We start from the raw sequence: 18022 nt of genomic DNA, 5'->3' as shown, positions 1-18022 counted from the left end.
CAGATACCCAGTTGTAGTTGAAGCATTTGTTGAAGAGTCTATCCTGTCTTGCACTGAATTTACTCAGCACATTTATCAAAATCCAGCTGACCATAAATACGGGTTTATTTCTGGCTCTCAGTTCCCTTCCGGTGACCTGTAGGCTCTCTCTGCACCAGGACCACACTGGCTTAATTATGTAACTGAATTCTTCTGTGAGCTCTGAAATCAGGTGCTGTAAGGCCTTGCTTGAAAGGCTCGCCCTGCTGTCCCCAGGACCCCAACTGTGTCAGTAATAAACCTGTTCATACCCTCCGTGCGTGAGACTTTCTCGGTCTCAACATGCAAGTCAAATTTGGGTGCACCCCTGCCTCCGCCAACTGCTTCTGCAGGGTGACCTTATCGGTCCTCCAAGTGTGTTCTTTCTCAAAAAAATTTTTTTTGTTAAATCTAGGTCTGTAGGTTGCCATGTCAATTCTAGGGCGAGTTTATTAATAGGTGTCCACAAAGCCTGCTCATTGAATCGTTAATGAATGTGGTAAGAATTGCCATCATAACATTGAATCTTCTAATCCATGATCATGGGCGCTCTCTGCATTTATTCTGATATTTTTAATTTCTTCTCTACCTTCTTTTATATTTATCAACAAAGAAGATTTGCTCGTCTTTTGTGAAATTGATTCCTAAATGCGTTATTATTTTTGGTTCTATTGCAAAAGGAATTCTTTCGTCAGTTTCAGTTTCAATTTTGCCTGTTAGTACATAGAAATACAACTGATATTCTGTACTTTGAGTGTGTACCTTGTGACGATGCTAACCTTGTTTACGAAGTGTAGTTTTGGTTTTGTGTGCGTGTAGATTCCATGGAAATACTCGCCTACAGGATCATGTCATCTGTGGATACTTTTTGTATTTCCTTTTCAATCTGATAGAGATCTTTACTTGACTGAGTTGCACTGTCTAGAAACTTTAATACCATGTGGACTAGAAGTGACAAGAGCAGACATCTTTGTCTTGTTCCTGGTTTTGGGGGGAAAGCATTCAGTCTGTCAACATTACATATGATTACATATGGGTTTTCAGAGATGCCCTTTATTAGGTGGAACAAGTTCCCTCATACTGAGATGGTTTCTTCTGCTCTCTCAATTTAAAGCTCTCTAGCGAATATTTCACTTCAGGTATAAAACGTTTCGATTATAGATTTTATTTATTTTAAACATATGTTCTGTTCTGTAATTTGGGTATCTATCATTAGAATAACTCTTTGTTGACTTTTTGTTGTCATAATGTCCTTTATTGCTTTAAGCATGGATTTCTAGAGGGTTTTTTTTTTTCTTGAACACAATTTGTAATAGCTGCTTTGAAGTCTTTGTTAAAGAAAATATCTGGACACACTCAAGGACAGTGTGTGTTGAGTTGTGGGGGCTTTTCCTCCTAAGAATAGTCACACTTTTCTGATTCTTTGCCTGTCTTCGTATTTTTTTATTGAAAACTATGCTGCTGAAAATATATTGCACGTACTCCTTTTTCCACAAAAGTTTGTTTTCCATGTTGTTTGTACGCTCAGTGAGTTGCTTGGACTAAATCTGTGATATTATATCCCCTGCCGTGTATGATTGCTCATGACTCTCTTGTTTTCTTTTAGTTATTTTATTTTGTAGCCTAGCTTCCTAGAGATCACACCTTTGTCTACATAGCTTAGTCGTAGCCAAGATTAACTAGGGATTGTGTTCAAGCACCTTAAGACTGTGACCCTTACCAAATGGTTATTTTGTATAGATTGGGGAGCATATTCATATTTTAGGCAACTAGCACATAGACTTCATGTGCAAAAGTATAAGTCTTCCCGGCTTAAAATTTTTGTTGAGTATTTTCACAGCTCCTCTACATATGCCCATCACCTCAGGGTCACACAAGAGTCTGTGGCTGGCTTGCACTCTTTCGGGTCTCTGCTAAGCAGGCACACAGCTTCAGCCAAGCACACGCTTGCTGCAGCCATGACCTCAACCTCAGGCCGGCACAGCCCCTGCCTTCCTGCCTGCACACCACTGAGTCTCTCGATTCATCCTCACATTGCTCCTCACCCCAAATTATCTGAGTTCCCTTACACTGTGGGATTTGCTGCCAGTCCTCATGGCCTGTCCCATCTTGGAAGAACCTTCATGCCCATGGAACCGGGTGTTGGCAGGCGGGGGGAAGAATGGGAGTCCCTCTAGACTAGAGCACCACTGTTGTTCCCTGATCTGCAGCTTTTCAGCATAAAAACGTCTCAGATTGTTACATGAATTTGGACATTTTCCAACCACAGATATGGTCTTTGTTGACCTAGTCCAGTTTGCAGTTGGTGTCCAAGGAGATGATTTGTTGGCCATAGCCAAAAGACCTGGCTTACATTCACTTTTCAGTTATGCAAAGCATACATTTTAATTAAATGTTTGGCTTTATTTAGGACTCTCAAGTAATTCCAAGACATCAGAATTGGGGCTCAAGTGCCATTAAGCTGACAGGTGGAGAGTCACTCACAAACAGGAAGACGTGTCATGACCATCTTCCCCGGGCTCATGTCCAAGTGGGAAGGCGTTTCATCTGCCCCTGTGTGTCTACAGCCATTCAAGAGGATGGAAAGTGAAGGCTTCCAACAGCCATACCTTTATCTATTTATGTCACCACAAATGTCACTTGAACTGTGTGACATGTATGAGGTTAAGATGTGGGACGCAATCTTTTCTTAAGATTCTGTTCATTCTCCTGTGCCAGATTTGTTCTTGGCTCTAAAGCAGGCAGACACTCTCAGAGGGGAAAAAAAAATGTGTTGTTTGAGGTGTCTTATCTGACAAGAGGAAAGCAGCTGTGAGGCAGGCTGCTTCCTTTGTGCATGAGGAGGCTCTATCCCTAACCTGTACCTTGGTTTCTCATGACAACTTTTTTTTTTTATCTTCCCTGACTTTGAGACTAATACATACTTTCTGTAAAAGTGTTTGTAGATCACAGACTGCCCCTCGAAATATTCAGCCACACCCGTGTTGACAGTTTCATTTTTTCCCCTGCTCATTTTTTGTTTGTAATTTCCCATTATGGTGGCCATACTGCCAATATATGTATACGTTGTTTTAAAAATGATAATTTAAAAATAATACAGTCACTTTATTGCAGAAACTTTGGAATATGCAGACATGCTTGAAGCCATTTGGTTATTTTCTTCTTGTCTTTCTGATTTGCATGGATGTATTTATGTTTTTATTTTTATAAATATATTCCTATGCAATATATCGTTTTTTTATTGCATATTTGATTTTCCTTCCTAAGTGAATAATTTTCTGTGATGTATAAATGATATAAATATAATTTTAAGTGGATATAGAATATTTCACGGAAATAAAATAATTATTTAACATATTTTTCTGCTCTCAGACGTTTAAAGTTTTTTCTAATTTTTAGAGGGAAAATGTACGTAATGGAAAACAGGTATTCTTGTGTCAGAGATGTTTCCTGAGGAAATAACTATGGAATGTAATGACAGGGTCAAATGTGCATTGTGCAGGTCAGATCAACTTCATCTGTGTTTGTTCTGAGAATGAACCAAATGACAGAAGTGCCACCAGAAAGGGTGTGGAACCCTGAGGCCTAACCAGAAAGAGCTTTTTATGGTGGAGAAAAGGGGAGGAGGGTCTGCAGATTCTAGAATTTGGACTCAATCTAAACAACTCAGTGGTATAGTCACATTTAGATTTTCCTGTCTCAGGAGTGGAGTCTCATATATAACAGGCCAACAGATGCCTATGCTGCATGTCAGTGTATAATTTATCATGAGACAGAGCTCAGTCCCGCACAGGCTAGGCTGAACCAGTAGTATGGGGCCCATGTTCATGGAAGCCAAGGCTCACCCAGAGGTTAGCGCCAAGCACAGAAGAGGAATGAAATCTATGGTGAGATGTTCTGTGAAGTCAAACCTTGAAAGCCTAAAGCACTGACGTCAACAATAGAGTTTTGTTTCCCCAGGGACTGGTCAGGTTGGGTCTCAGGACTGGGCACCCTCTCTGTACCATGTTCCAGTGGAGCAGGGGTGGGGACACTTGCTCTTTGTGTTCACATTGCTGAACAGCCTTCCTCTGCTGGACCCCCATCCCACCTAGCTGATGTGCCTGTCTTCTATTAAGCTTGCTCGAATTAAGCTTGACTCTACAGTCATTTGTCCTGTAGAGGGACTTGGATGAGTCAACATTCAATTACACACTTGACTCAGCACCTGCATATGTCTGTGTTCTTGTGATTAAAGAAGCACCTCTCTGTTGAACATCTACAGCCTACCTGTGCTAGTAGATTCATGGGCCCTGGTCTTGTGTCAGCCTGTCTACACCGAGAAATGAGACTAAAAGACATGGGTTTCAGTAAATCACATGCCATTAAAAAGTGCAGATTCTTCGTGGAATGTCAGGATTGGCTAGGGCTACAAGAAGTCTGCATTCTGCTTCCTTCAGAACAGTGTCATCAGAGAGGACTAAAGTACAGCGGCTCAACAGTCCTGGTCATGAGACTCCCAACTCAGGTAGCAGCTACTTGGAATGAACTTGGTATAAAATAGGGACCTTTCACCACAGAATAAGAATATCTTCGGCAGCAATCATATGCGTGTGTGCAGATGGATTTTTCTTTCATTAGCTGTGACCTTTTGGAAGTGAGCAAAGTTGGCTGTGGTTTAACTGCCCTTAATTTATCATGCAGCACCCCAGCCACAGCTTACACAGCCCCAACCAGTAGGGGCCGGTTTGACTTCAAGCCTTTTCCACGAATCAACCACATTTGATAGAGCACATAGACCGGAAAAACCCTGAAAAAACAAAACACCAGCGCCCTCCTGCCCCCCACACTGTCCCCTACACCACCGCCCTCCCCCTTCTCTGCACCTGCCAGTGCAGAGCAGAGCCCGCAGGGCTGCCCAGGTCGGGTTGGGGAAGGTAGGGGCTGAGGATTGGAAACCACAGGGGACACTGGCTAGGAGTGCCCGGCACTGAAATCAGCCCACACGGCTCTGGGTCATTTGCTAGTCTCCCCTTTGCCTCCGTGCTTTCCACATGCAGAACCAGTTCCAGATCAGTTCCAGATCAGTTCCAGATCTCTATGTAGAGACTTTGTCCTAAGGAGGTCTGATCAAATTCTTGAGACTCAAGGAGTAGATCAAAATTAAATTTTCGCTTCCTTGTATCTGGTGGGTCTTACATAGGTTCCACCTGGGAATCTCTACTTGCTTCAGAAAACTCCTGTCCCACCAAACAGAAGGTGATTGTAAATAAACAAAAATCCTCTCCAGTTTGAAATGAGACATTGTTTTCATTCTAATATATAAACGTTTTTGCTTTAAATGCATTCATTAATGAAAACAGAACATATACAATCACTTTATTTTTCTCCGCCTACCACACCCTGAACGTTTTGTTTTGCACCCATGTTTGTAGCAATACACACACACATAGAAATGAGTGTCATACTTGTTAGCGTGTGTGCGCGTGCATGTGCGTTCTCGATTTTTTCTAAACTAGAGCTGCCAACAGTGGATGCTGATGCTGTTGGGGACTTGCATGTGCCCAGCATAATTATGTCGTCCACACAACCTAGGAGACAGGTCACTGTAACTCCATTTTAGAATGAGAAAATTATGGCACAGAGAGTTCAAATAGCGATAGACCCAAGATTTAAACCCAAGCACTTGGAGTTCAGAGTCCACGCACTTAACCTCTCTACCACCCTCCCTTTCCAGAGTTGGTACAGCTCTCGGGAAACATGGTGCCCATGAAATACAGGTACAGGTTTGAACACATCTGCCAGTCACGCGATTTGTGATCCTGTCACCAGCAGAGCGTCTTAAAACAAATGAGTCTGAATCTGCTGACTTGGAAGGAGAAATAACTTGGGCACCTTCACTGGCTGGGGCTCCCCAGGGGCCAGTGCCCCAAAGAACCCTAACTGGAACAAGGACTCTCTCAGGGAAAGAGTTAGAAATGTAGAATTGACCATGATTACATCAACGCTGAATGTGAAGGCTCAGTTGTCATGCTGTCCCTTACCTTGTACTCAGATCTCAACAAATGAATGTCCACAGAGGCAAAAGTAGACTTGTGATTGTTTTTATTGTGCCTATTATGAAAAACATAACAAAACTCAGGTAGCAAAGATGGCAGCTTCCAGAAATGTAAAATAAAAGGCCTCCAGGAAGTTATCTGGATACAGAGCCCCAGGAGCTCTATGGAAGCTGCACGCCAAGTGTACTCAGAGGCGAGGGTGCTGCGCTGCTGACGAGCTGGCGGAGGTGAAAGATAGAGACGTACTGAAGCCCCCGTGGATGCCCCCCGGCCCCATCCCTGAGTCATGGCAGAAATTGTTCTCCATGCAGAGTGATATTTCCTGTCTGCCTAGCTGTTTGTAAACCTGTTCTGCAATGATGACACATAGAAAAAGAAACATGTGAACTGAAATAACCCAAACGCAGAAAGAAAGCCCCGCTATATCTCCAGCAGACTCTTCTAGTGACAATAGCCAATGGAGAAAAGTGGACCCTTGGTGCCACCATGGGTTAGGAACTCTTCCCATTGTCACAGAGTGCTGGTCTCCCAAGCAGACAGATGGCGATGATGACGGTGTAGACCATGTTCTTGATGACAAGGAGGAGGTAGGTGTAGTAGGCAGAGGTGTTCACGAGCTGCACCTGTCGGGGGTCTAAAAGAAGCCATCGGTTAGTTTCACACATTTCTGATGTCCTGGGTTGGAGTGACTCTCTCACCAGTACAACTGGAGAGTAAGCATCTACACCACCATCACCACTAACACCACCCCCAAGACTACTCAGAATCCAGTTTGCCGACCAAGTCTGTAAAAAGCCTGTGAAATTCACTTAGAACATTCCAAAGTATTCTAAACCATGGTTGTGTTTGTAATTCATGAACCCAGGGGGGAAAAACCATTGGTGATAAATAGCTTTTAGCATTTCTTCATCTCCCGCATGTCCCTATGTAAGAATACTAGGTAATATCCATTAACCACAAACTAAATGTCTGTTGAGAACTTTGCCTAGAAAGCCTTAATCCTCTTTAATTTTGCAATAACATATGAGATTATTACTTTCATTCCCATTTTCTTATACTGAGGACAGGGAGAGGAGCAATTTGCCTGATTTCATGCAACTAGTAAGTACGAGAGGCCAGATTTCAATCTCAGCAAGCTGGTGTTTCAGGACGCATTCTCAGCTACTCTGTCATTCTGGATCTCTACATGCAATGAATACCCAAGACACCCAATGATTACGGATAAATGTAAAGTTGGATGATGATAAGGAGGATGATGACGAGTAGCCAGATTCCAGGAGCCCCTTGATATTGGACAGGAGGACAAATCAGCAGGACTAGAGCCAATGGTCCTCATCATTTCCTTTGTGCATACGTGGGGAGAAAGAGCCAGGAACTACTACTTATACTTAGAATGTACTCACAGGTACTTATTATGTGGCTGCTAAATGAGATACCTGAAGCAAGACACTCCACATAGGGGGCCTTGTGTTTTCAATAACTGAGTTGGGTGTTACTTGTGTCATTTGTGGTTGGCTCAGAAAATGTAAATAAGCTAACCCTATTCCTGCAAATAAATAATTAAGACTGGGGTGTAAGTCTGGATTCTGGCACGCGAAGTCCTGCCATCCCACCCACCCCAGGTGTGCAGCCTGTCTCAGGGCCTTGGGTTTGGGATGTAGAGGAAGAATGAAACCTGAGTAAGTGTATGAAGTCTTGATTCATCTAGCCTGGGGCGAAGCCCGGATCTCGCTGTGTGGCATGATACAAGGGATGTAGTTAATCTCAGCTCCTTGTCCTCAGGGGCAAAATGGGAATGAAATACAGTGAGTGTTAAGAGAATTCAACAAAATGCACTGACAGTAACACGATGCCTTTTGTCCAAGAACCTCTCAGCATCATTTATTAAGTACCAGCAAGAATAGAGACTTAAAAAAAAAATCTAAAGCAACAGCATATTTTCCTCAGTTAGTAGAAACAAAGGCCACAGAAATGCATGAAGTGCGTTGTTAACAGACGTCAGAGCCCCTCACTGCACCCCTACTTTACAGGCCTCTCCTTCCCAAGCCAGCAGTTACTGTGTGAAGACGACTCCTGGGAAATGATGGACTGACTTAAATTACCACTCAGTCTATTTTGCAAGATCCTGCCATTGTGAGGCTTCTACCCGAAGCCAGAGACGTTCAAAAGTTAAGTTGATCCGGAGGAAACAATGCTATAGCCTAACATACAGGAAACAAGTACAAAACTTACCATTTTCATCTTTCAGAGAAACTTTTGTGTAGTTAACAGCAGCGAGCTCTAAAAGAAATGAGAGCAAGTATTATTCTGTTGTTCATATCCATTATTTGACTCGTGTCTGTACTGTGGATGGTTTGATGGATGGATAGATAGATGATAGAGAGATAGAGAGATAGATAGATAGATAATAGAGAGACAGATACACAGATAGGTAGATATACAGATAGATAGAATCTGTCAACAGATAAGAAAGAACCATTACAAATAGGAGCCCACAATTCCAGAAATGTTGCTCTGGTTCTTTGTAATTCTTTGTAGATCAATTCATATACTGTATTTCGGTGCAGGAAGATGTTGAAGTTCATGAATTTTTTTTTTCTTTCTTCCTCACAACTGGGGAGTAATGTCTAAGACTACATCTTGTTTTCCCTCTGTCCTCACAGCTCCCAGCACAGTGCCTGTGGCAAAGTAGGTGTTCTGTAAATACTTGTTGAATGGAAAAACATCCAGAAACAGTGGCAGCTGTAAAGTCCTGAGCACACGCCGCTCACGTGAAGCGTGGCCACCAAAACGATATCATCCAACCGGAGAATCCACAGCAGAATCTTACACATTGGAAGGAGGCTGGTGTAGGTCAATTTCCCATGTAAAAACGGAAGCAGCCTTACCTTTCCAAATCACACACACCCCGGTAACCGCAAGTCCCACACATGATTTTCTAGAGTGGAGGTGTTTGTGGGCATGACAACAAGGCTAATGAAAACCAGTACCCTTAGATGATTATTCCTGTGCCAGGCACTCTGTGAAAGTTCACGTGCGTTATCTCATCTGATCCTGGTGACACTGACATGAGCTGGATTTGGAGGACTCCATGTTATGCGCAAGGAAATAGGCTTTAGAGTCAATAAGTACTTTGCTGAGAATCATACCAGTGACGGGCAGAGCTGGCACTCAGGGTCGGTGGTGGGGGGTTAGGTGAGCTACAGCATGTGGAACGTCCCTTGTACAACAATCCATACAAATCAAACCTAAGTCCACCATCGTGGACTCTCATATATCTCTTCCGGATACCCTCATTACTTTTACCAACTGACCACTTATTACAGAAGCTCAGGATCTGGGTGTACTTTCTGCAGGGATAGGATGATAGGCAAGTCACATCGATAGCTGCCTGAATATATAAAACATGAGATGAGGGTTGTATTTATCTAGAGTGTAAAAACAAAACAATACAAAAACAAACAACCAAAATAAAAAACATCCAACATACATACAAAGACAAAATTCCTTAAAAAGTACATTGACCGTGGGGCACCTGGGTGGCTCTGTCGGTTAAGCGTTCGACTTTGAATCAGGTCATGGTCTCACATCTGTGAGGTCAAGCCCCACGTCAGGCGCTGTGCTGACAGCTCAGAACCTGGAACCTGCTTTGGATTCTGTGTCTCCCTCTGTCTCTGCCCCTCCCCCACTCACACTCTGGGTCTCTCTGTCTCTCAAAAAATGAATAAACGTTAAAATTTTTTTTACAAAAATCATTGACCGGTGGATGCAGAGAGTCATGAGGTTGTTTTGATTTATCCTTTTTCTGTTCAAATGTGTCCTTGTCCCTACACACGTGGTTCAGGTGTGCAATTGTATGCCTTCCACACAATCTAATTTTGTCACTCTTAAAAAGATGGGTTTGAGGTATAAACTGTCAGGTAAATCCCAAGAAGGAAACTGTTAGTATAATTACGTTAAATGTTAAAATATTCTCAAAAGCTGACTTTAAAATGCCTTAAATGTCTTTCTTTTCCATACAGTGGCTTTGGTCACCATACTGCACATCTGGAACTAGTATAGCACTACATGAGAACTAACTGGAATTCCAACAAAAACTTTAAAAACGATAAATAAAAATCTCTTATCATTGTGCATTGGTGAGCTACCTCACTTTGTCTCCATCTGATTCAGAAATGTCCAGCGTCTGTGCAGGACCTGGCGTCAGGTGGAAAGGGTACTGGTGTGATGTGTGCCCGAGGCTCCATACCTTTAGTGTTACAGCAGGAGCACTCGGTAAGGTCCCTCTTCTACTGGGGGTTCGAGGGCTCTCTTCCTCTGATGACGTGTCTAAAATACCTAGTCCCCAGGCTTTAAACTGTGACCAACAGGATCCTTTGCACTGTGATCTAAGAAGGCTTCCGTAACCTGGTGGTGACAGGCTTGAGCAGAAGACAGGGTAGACATACACCCTCTGGACAGGCTAGCATAGGACAGAAAGGATCAGCAGAAGGTTGTACACTGAGAGAATCCCAAAAAGTTTGCAAGGTTTTCCTTCAGGCGTCTATTACTTGCCCACTAAAATAGGAGCCTTGGTCCCTGGAGATCACAGAAGATGTGCCCCAAGGGGGAAACCCACTTTTTAAAAGTGTCCTCGCCACAGGGAGGGCATCAGCCTCTCGGCAGGGAAAGGCTTCAACCCTTCCAGAAATGTACAAACAATAACCGGGGCGTGTTGACAGCCCCGTGTTGACAGTGGCAGTGGCATGAAGTCGGGCTGCAGGTGTTCAAGGGGTCCCCAGGGAGGAGGTCTGAAGCTTCTGGAACAAAAAACAATTTTTCCAGGATTATGCACCTAGCAGGTTAGACACTCGGGGTAAGTCATTTTGTACTATTATTTAATCCTTACCACTGATGCCTGTTTATAATTTGAGTCATCTTAAATGCCTCATGGTGGGTGAAAGAGTGAAAAAACAAAACTAAAAAAAAAAAAAACCACAAGAAAAATAGGGTTTTTCAGGGAGTCAGAAAGAACCAAGTGACCGTCTTGGTTTTCCCTCAACTCCAACTCTTTCTTGAATACACTGCCAGTTTGTTCACCTTGATTTCTCGGATTCAGAAGCACACCGGTGCCATGGTACAAGGTCATTAGGACAGCAAGTCTGGCATGAGAGGCCATCTTTTTTTTTTTTTTTTGGAGAACCAGAATGGACTTTATCTACAAGTGCCACAATCTTATAAATACACTGTAAAGAAAACTTAGTATGAATATTTATTTGACAATGCTCCCCGTTAACATATCAAATAAGCCAAATTAGTTTAACAAATCCTTTGGAATGTTCCAGGTTAAAGAGACTTAAGCAGATCAAAACTCCAAAGAAAACAAGCAAAAAACCACAAAATCCTTAGCCCTTTGGACAGAGAAAAAACCAAAATCTAATGCTGTATCAGCTTACTTTTGCTTTGTTTTGTTTTGTTTTGTTTGTTTTGTTTTTGTTTTTGTTTTGTATTGTTTTGTTGTTTATTTGTTTGAGAGAGAGAGAGAGCAGGAGCAGGGGAGGGGCAGAGAGAAGGAGAGAGAGAGAGAATCCCAAGCAGGCTCCACCCTGCCAGCCTGGAGCCCAATTTGAGGCTAGAACCCAGAACCCTAAGACCATGACCTGAGCCAAAACCAAGAGTAGTCTTTTAACTGACTGAGCCACCCAGGTGCCCCGGGATCAGCTTACTTTTGCTTTGAAAATTCTTCATGCCAATATTAGTCCTGACCACACATAACATTCCTTTCCAAATATCCCATGTTTGCAAATCTTTACTACTTTCTTTTTTACATTCAGAACTTGTCTTGATTTACCTTATTTATTTATTTATTTATCTATCTATCTATCTATCTATTTATTTGTGTTTATTTATTTTTGAGAGAGAGAAAGAGCACAGCCCAGGAGGGGCAGAAAGGTGTGGGGACAGAGGATCCCAAGCAGGCTCCGTGCTGACAGAAGAAAGCCCAATGTAGGGCTTGAACTCACCGACCCTGAGATCATGACCTGAGCCGAAGTCTGATGCTGACCCAGCTGACCCACGCAGGCGCCCTCTGAATTTACCCTCTTTAAATGAGCCTCCCTTTAGAGAAAATTCCTTTCTTTCTTTTTCTTTCTTTCTTTCTTTCTTTCTTTCTTTCTTTCTTTCTTTTCTCAAAAAATACAACTCCATGCATCAGACTTTTCCTTACTAAAAATACACATCTTATGTTCTTTGCATTCTGGGTTGTTTCCCTTATTATTTCCAGTAGTCTTCATTAAATTTATCAGAATTCTTAACTCTTAGAAACCTTCATTTTTAACAAAAGTTAATAAGGAAGCAGTTGTGAACTGTCAAACAGCATCCTTTGGAGTGGCGAACTTGTGAATACATTTCATAATTTCTAGAAACATCTGCTTCCTTATAAAACAATCTTTCAGTAAAGCACAAAGTACATTTACAAGCAGGCCCAAAAGTATCTTCAGTTTCTCTGCATTAAGAAAACCAAAAAGAGATAAACCTATGTTCCTTAATTAATAATTTCCTATTTATGGGGCATCTGGGTGACTCAGCCAGTTGAGCGTCCAGCTCTTGACTTTGACTCGGGTCATGATAGTTCCTGGGTTTCAGCTCTGTGCTGGCAGTGCAGAGCCTGCTTGGGATTCTCTCTCTCCCTCTCTCTCTCTCTCTCTCTCTCTGTCTCTCTTCCCCTCCCCTGCTCACGTGCTCTGTCTCTCTCTCTCTCCAAATAAATGGATAAACTTCAAAAAAAAGAAATAAAAAATAATTTCCTATTTCTTTCAAGTTTTTATTTATTTTTAAGAGAGAGACACAGAGACACAGTATGAGCAGGGGGGACAGAGGCAGAGAGAGAGGGAGACACAGAATCCGAAGCAGGCTTCAGGCTGTGTGCCATCAGCACAGAACCTGCTGCGGGGCTCGAACTAATGAGGCGTGAGATCATGACCTGAGCCAAAGTCAGACGCTAAACCCACTGAGCCACCCAGATGCCCTAATAATTGACTATTTTATCACACTTGGAAATGCTCTAGATATTTAATGAATTTAACGTAATTTAACAGGTGACCTCACTCAGCAACACTTTAAGGTTTTAGTTCCCCCAAAGCTTTGGGAAACTACCACTTTATCTAAAATTTTTTATTTTATTTATATCTATTCAATTTACTCGTTCCTAAAAGTTGAGCTGAAATTACCCATAAAAATTTTATGAGACGTGGGAAGGGATGGGTTAAATAGGCGATGGGAATAAGGAGTGCCCTCGTCCTAATGAGCACAGGGTGACCTATGAAGTGCTGAATCGCTGGATTGTACTCCTGAAACTAGAGCCACACTGCGTGCCAACTAACTGAAATGAAAATAAAAATACTAAAAAGCAAACAAACAAACAAACAAAAACGTATGAAACATCAAAGTCTGTCATTCTCCCAAGCTGTTTTTTTTAAACATTTTGTAACTGAGATCCCATCTACTTATTTGAATTTTAGTAAACCCAGGCACATGAAAATTCTAATTAATTTTCGTGCTGACAATTCTAAAAAGAGGTCTGCTTTGCTTAAACAACAACCAGACATAGGCCCGACGTGAAGTTGAAACGCGCATGGGATAGTTTCTCCCTTTCTGAGAGGTCTAGAATGCCCAGTCCTCACAAGTGTTTGTCTAAAAACCAAAGAAATATAGAGCTCTTTATAAACCAATTTTGACAATGTCTCCAGAGAGAAAAATATCTCACATTGACGACGTGTATTTGTGGACACACAGATCGCTGCAAAGACCCTGGAGTCACTGACATTTACGGAGACATTTATGGAGAAAGTGTTAAGGTTTGTATGTGTCCCTGGAATTACGAAGGACACTGAGCCAGGGTTTAGGCACAGGAGCCCTTTAGCAGTTTGTATTTTAAATTTTTTTTTTCAACGTTTTTTATTTATTTTTGGGACAGAGAGAGACAGAGCATGAACGGGGGAGGGGCAGAGAGAGAGGGAGACACAGAATCTGAAACAGGCTCCAGGCTCCGAGCCATCAGCCCAGAGCCTGACGCGGGGCTCGAACTCACAGACCGCGAGATCGTGACCTGGCTGAAGTCGGACGCTTAACCGACTGCGCCACCCAGGCGCCCCGAGCAGTTTGTATTTTAAAAAGACCTCTTTCCCTTAGTTTCCCTCAGTCCCAGGCACTTGTGGGCTGTGTTTACATTTCATGGACTTGATCAGATGGATCACTTTGAGGACAGAGAAAGAATGCAGGTTCCTGCAAGAAGGACTTTGCTTTCCTAAAGCCAACCATCTATAAGCCCTTTTCTAGAACTAGGAGAAGTGTGGGGTTGGGTGAAGGGACAGGGGAACTCTGGATTGACCCAAGAGCTGCGTTTCTAGTTCTGTTCGCATTTGTCAGGACAACTGCTCTCAGTGTCTCAGACTTGGCTGTTACTGCGTTCAGGACACAAGACTCCGTGTGCACCACCAACAATTCTCTTGGAACCTTGCTGACTTTTCTAGCAGGGGAAGTGCAGTCTGAAAGGTTGGGGGCTTGGCTCCAGGCACACCTTTCTGCCAGCCCAGCTGGGCTCTCGCCAAATAGGCCAGTTCCACAGGGTTCCAGATAAACATGCCGGCTCAACCGGGCTCTGGGCATAACCCTTGCAGCCCAAGCTGACCTGTCCTGGAAAGGAAGGCCCATTAGATCAGCAGCCCGAAGGCAAAGAGAGGGGAGCTTCGAACCAAGAGGAACTCACCTGCAGCCCTTGAAACCGGTGAGGAGGACAGTGAACTCAAAGGGCTCACAGTGACCACCCCTGTGTTTTGCCTTGTCTCCGAATGCCCCTGTGGGTCTACTTCGGATCCTCTTGCCTCCACCACAGCTGTTAAAGAACAAAAAGTCAACCAAGTAAATGTTAAAGATCCAGTAGCTGTATTCGTCAATCAATGTGTGAATCAGCATCTGATCTAGCACTTAGACCGGAGCTCCAAAGGAGGACAGGAAAGGAATATTTTAACAATAGACAGGGGGTGGAAAAAAGAAGATTATTAGCAAGGAGTCCACTGATTTAGGCAAGGTCACCTTCATGGGGAAGGAAGGGGTCAATTAGGAAAGTACCTGGTGCTGGCTAGGAAATTCCCTAGGTGACAGGTTAAAGGTTACTCTTCTGGGGGTTGCAATTGCACTGGGATTAGGTATTAAGTCTTGGTGGAGTGACTCAAGCTTTTAAGTTAAGTGTTGCCATTTTGGGACTACAGGTTTTGTTGTTTGTTTATTTGTTTAACACTCCCAGAGGACAAAGGACAAAGACTTACCTCAGAAATATAGCAAAGCTCTTCACATGTCTTGCTATGTGTTTGTTCCCCGCTGCTTAAAAAGTGCTTGTTAACCACAGAGCAAGTACAAACTGGTTCCTTCTTATGGGCCCTCTGGGGCCCTGGTCTTTTATGTTAATGTTCAGGACTTGACTTCTGAGTCTAGAGAGTTCCTGGCTCACAGACGAGCCAGGGCACATTCAGCTCTGCCCCCATTGTCAAATATGACCAGCCTCTGCACAATGGGGCTCCTTCAGGACACCACGTCTGAATCACCAGGGACCCTGGGTGATTAGGCAAAGTGTATTCGCCCTACTGTAGTGATCCTCCTGGGGACAGTGGTCCGTCCCGCCTCCCTTCCAGGCCTGGCGCACGCTCGGACGGCAGGAAGTGTTTGCTGGGCAGCATTTCCCAGGGGTAGAAATACATCCATTGTGGACAATGGGAGAATGTTTGTACACGTAACCTCACCCCTCTCCAGTTACCAAATTTCACCTTACAGTCTTATATAAAATTCAAATCTGGAACACCCAAGACCATAATAAAAACTCAGCAGCCAAATCACCATTTTTACTTGAACTACAATCCAGCTCTATCAAAGGAGCAGCATTTTGTCACCTGTAACTGTTTAAAGGTGATACTTTGAGTAGACCAGATTGAGGCGAGAGGAAGTTTGACTGTTGAGTAGAACTTCCCTAAAGATGTGAAATTTTTCTTATTTCCATATCAATAAGATCATCAAAAACACACTCTCTTTTTGAGCACTTATTGTATGCAAGGTTGCTAGGTGTTTTCATATGTATTCTCTCATTTAATCCATACAGTGGTGCTAAAAAACGTCACTGTGACCTTCATATTTTGCATGATGAAACTGAGGCAGCAAAGGCTAAGAGAGTTTTTCTTTTTCTTTTTCTTTATATCTTCCAAAGCCCATCATATTTAACTCTGTGGGGAAATATTTGGACTTTTATGCTACCATTAAAAGTAAAATATTTAGGGGCACCTGGGTGGCTCCGTCGGTTGAGTGTCCGACTTCAGCTCAGGTCATGATCTCACGGTTCATGAGTTCGAGCCCCACGTTGGGCTCTGTGCTGACATCTCAGAGCCTGGAGCCTCTTCAAATTTCTGTGTCTCCCTCACTCTCTGCCCCTCCCCGCCCCTCAGTCTCGGGCTCGCTCTCTCTCAAAAATAAATAAACATTAAGTTTGGTTTTCTTAAAAAAAAAAGGAAAAAAGTAAAACTTTCAGAAAAGATTTCTTTTTCCCTGTTTTCCATTAATTCTTGACAGGTAAGGTGTGGTATTCCCTTTGAAACAAAGGATTCAGGGAGGTTATATTCATGTGTACATGTCCATACCTTTGTTTATTGAAGGAAACAGAATCTCTTGTTCAAACCTTCTTTTATTCTTCTCCTGTTTAACGATACATTTGTGTTCTTTGCCCATTGACTCTTCACTCACGGTCAGCCAGGTGTATTTCATGTATGTGTCCTGAGTCTTCATGGTGTTTCCCTGCTGGGACGTCAGACTTGTTTTGCCATCCTGTTCTTTCCAATCTATCTCAATAACATCAGGGAAAAAATCCTCAAGAAGAGAAAGATATGTTCCAACCTTATGGAGTTGTACTTCAGCAATTGAAGGAAGAAAAATTGTGGGCTTGGGGGAAGTGTCTTCATCAGGATTTTTATCTGTGGGAGAAAATAGAATAGCAACGAAAACGTTATTAGGGAAATGGAAACATTGTGTGGTTGGAACCACCTAGCACATAGTTAAAAGGAAGGAAAAGTTGCCATAGAGTTAGTGCTTACCATGACCTTTAAACCACAGTGGGTTCTGAGTTGCTTCTTTTGTTACTTTCCATGGGAAAAGGGGTTCAAGAGCTTATGTAAGTTGCCCAAAGTCACAGCTATTAAGGTCACCACATGGGTTAAAATGTGGAATTTTTTGAGACAATACATGGTCACTTGTTGGAAAAGGAATCTATTTCCACCCATACTTGACAATGTATCAAGTTGACCATTTAGCTTCAAATAAGAATCCCATGCCCACTTCTGATGCTGGAGTCCTTCTGCTTGATTTCTGATTTTATAGAACATCTCACTCTCACATCTAAACTATGCCAGGATTTTGAGTAGGACAACGTTTAAAGCTGCACCTCCAAAATATTTACATTGCTTGAATTTAAATTTTTTTAAATGATTATTTATTTTTGAGACAGAGAGAGACAGAGCACGAGCAGGGGAGGAGCAGAGAGAGAGGGAGACACAGAATCTGAAACAGGCTCCAAGCTCTGAGCTGTCAGCACAGACAAATCGCAGGGCTCAAACCCACAAACTGTGAGATCATGACCTGAGCCAAAGTCAAGTGCTTAACCCACTGAGCCACCCAGGCACCCCTACAAGTGCCTTGAATTTGGAAGCAATGTGGCAATATTTCCAAAACTGCTACTTAAAATTTATTGATTATTTTCAGAAATGCTCTTATATGAACCTTATAGTGCAAGTAACGCACTAGTCAGAATTTTGTTTTGCTTTAGAAAATGTTCACTCAAAGCACATTTTATATCGGAAATTCATTTGATGTTGACACGTGACTAAGAAGACACCGTACTTTGATGCTTAGCATCTCCCCCAAATTTGGATCTGCCCTACAAGCCTGCTGAA

At 42.8% G+C, this 18022-nt stretch overlaps 1 gene segment (V, D, J or C); it reads right to left on the bottom strand.

The window, feature by feature from the left end:
* Positions 1 to 6124: 6124 nt before the first annotated feature.
* Positions 6125 to 18022, bottom strand: part of LOC132677140 (T cell receptor gamma constant 2-like) — a 31940-nt gene continuing 20042 nt past the window's right edge. The window contains 4 exon segments of the C gene segment in view: positions 6125 to 6690; positions 8289 to 8336; positions 14803 to 14928; positions 16718 to 17047. Of these exon segments, the coding sequence occupies positions 6548 to 6690; positions 8289 to 8336; positions 14803 to 14928; positions 16718 to 17047 (647 nt within the window).

The sequence above is a fragment of the Panthera onca genome, chromosome A2 (assembly GCF_046562875.1).
Source record: "Panthera onca isolate mPanOnc1 chromosome A2, mPanOnc1 haplotype 2, whole genome shotgun sequence".
Classification (NCBI taxonomy): domain Eukaryota; kingdom Metazoa; phylum Chordata; class Mammalia; order Carnivora; family Felidae; genus Panthera; species Panthera onca.
This window is presented reverse-complemented; position numbering and strand designations above follow the sequence as displayed.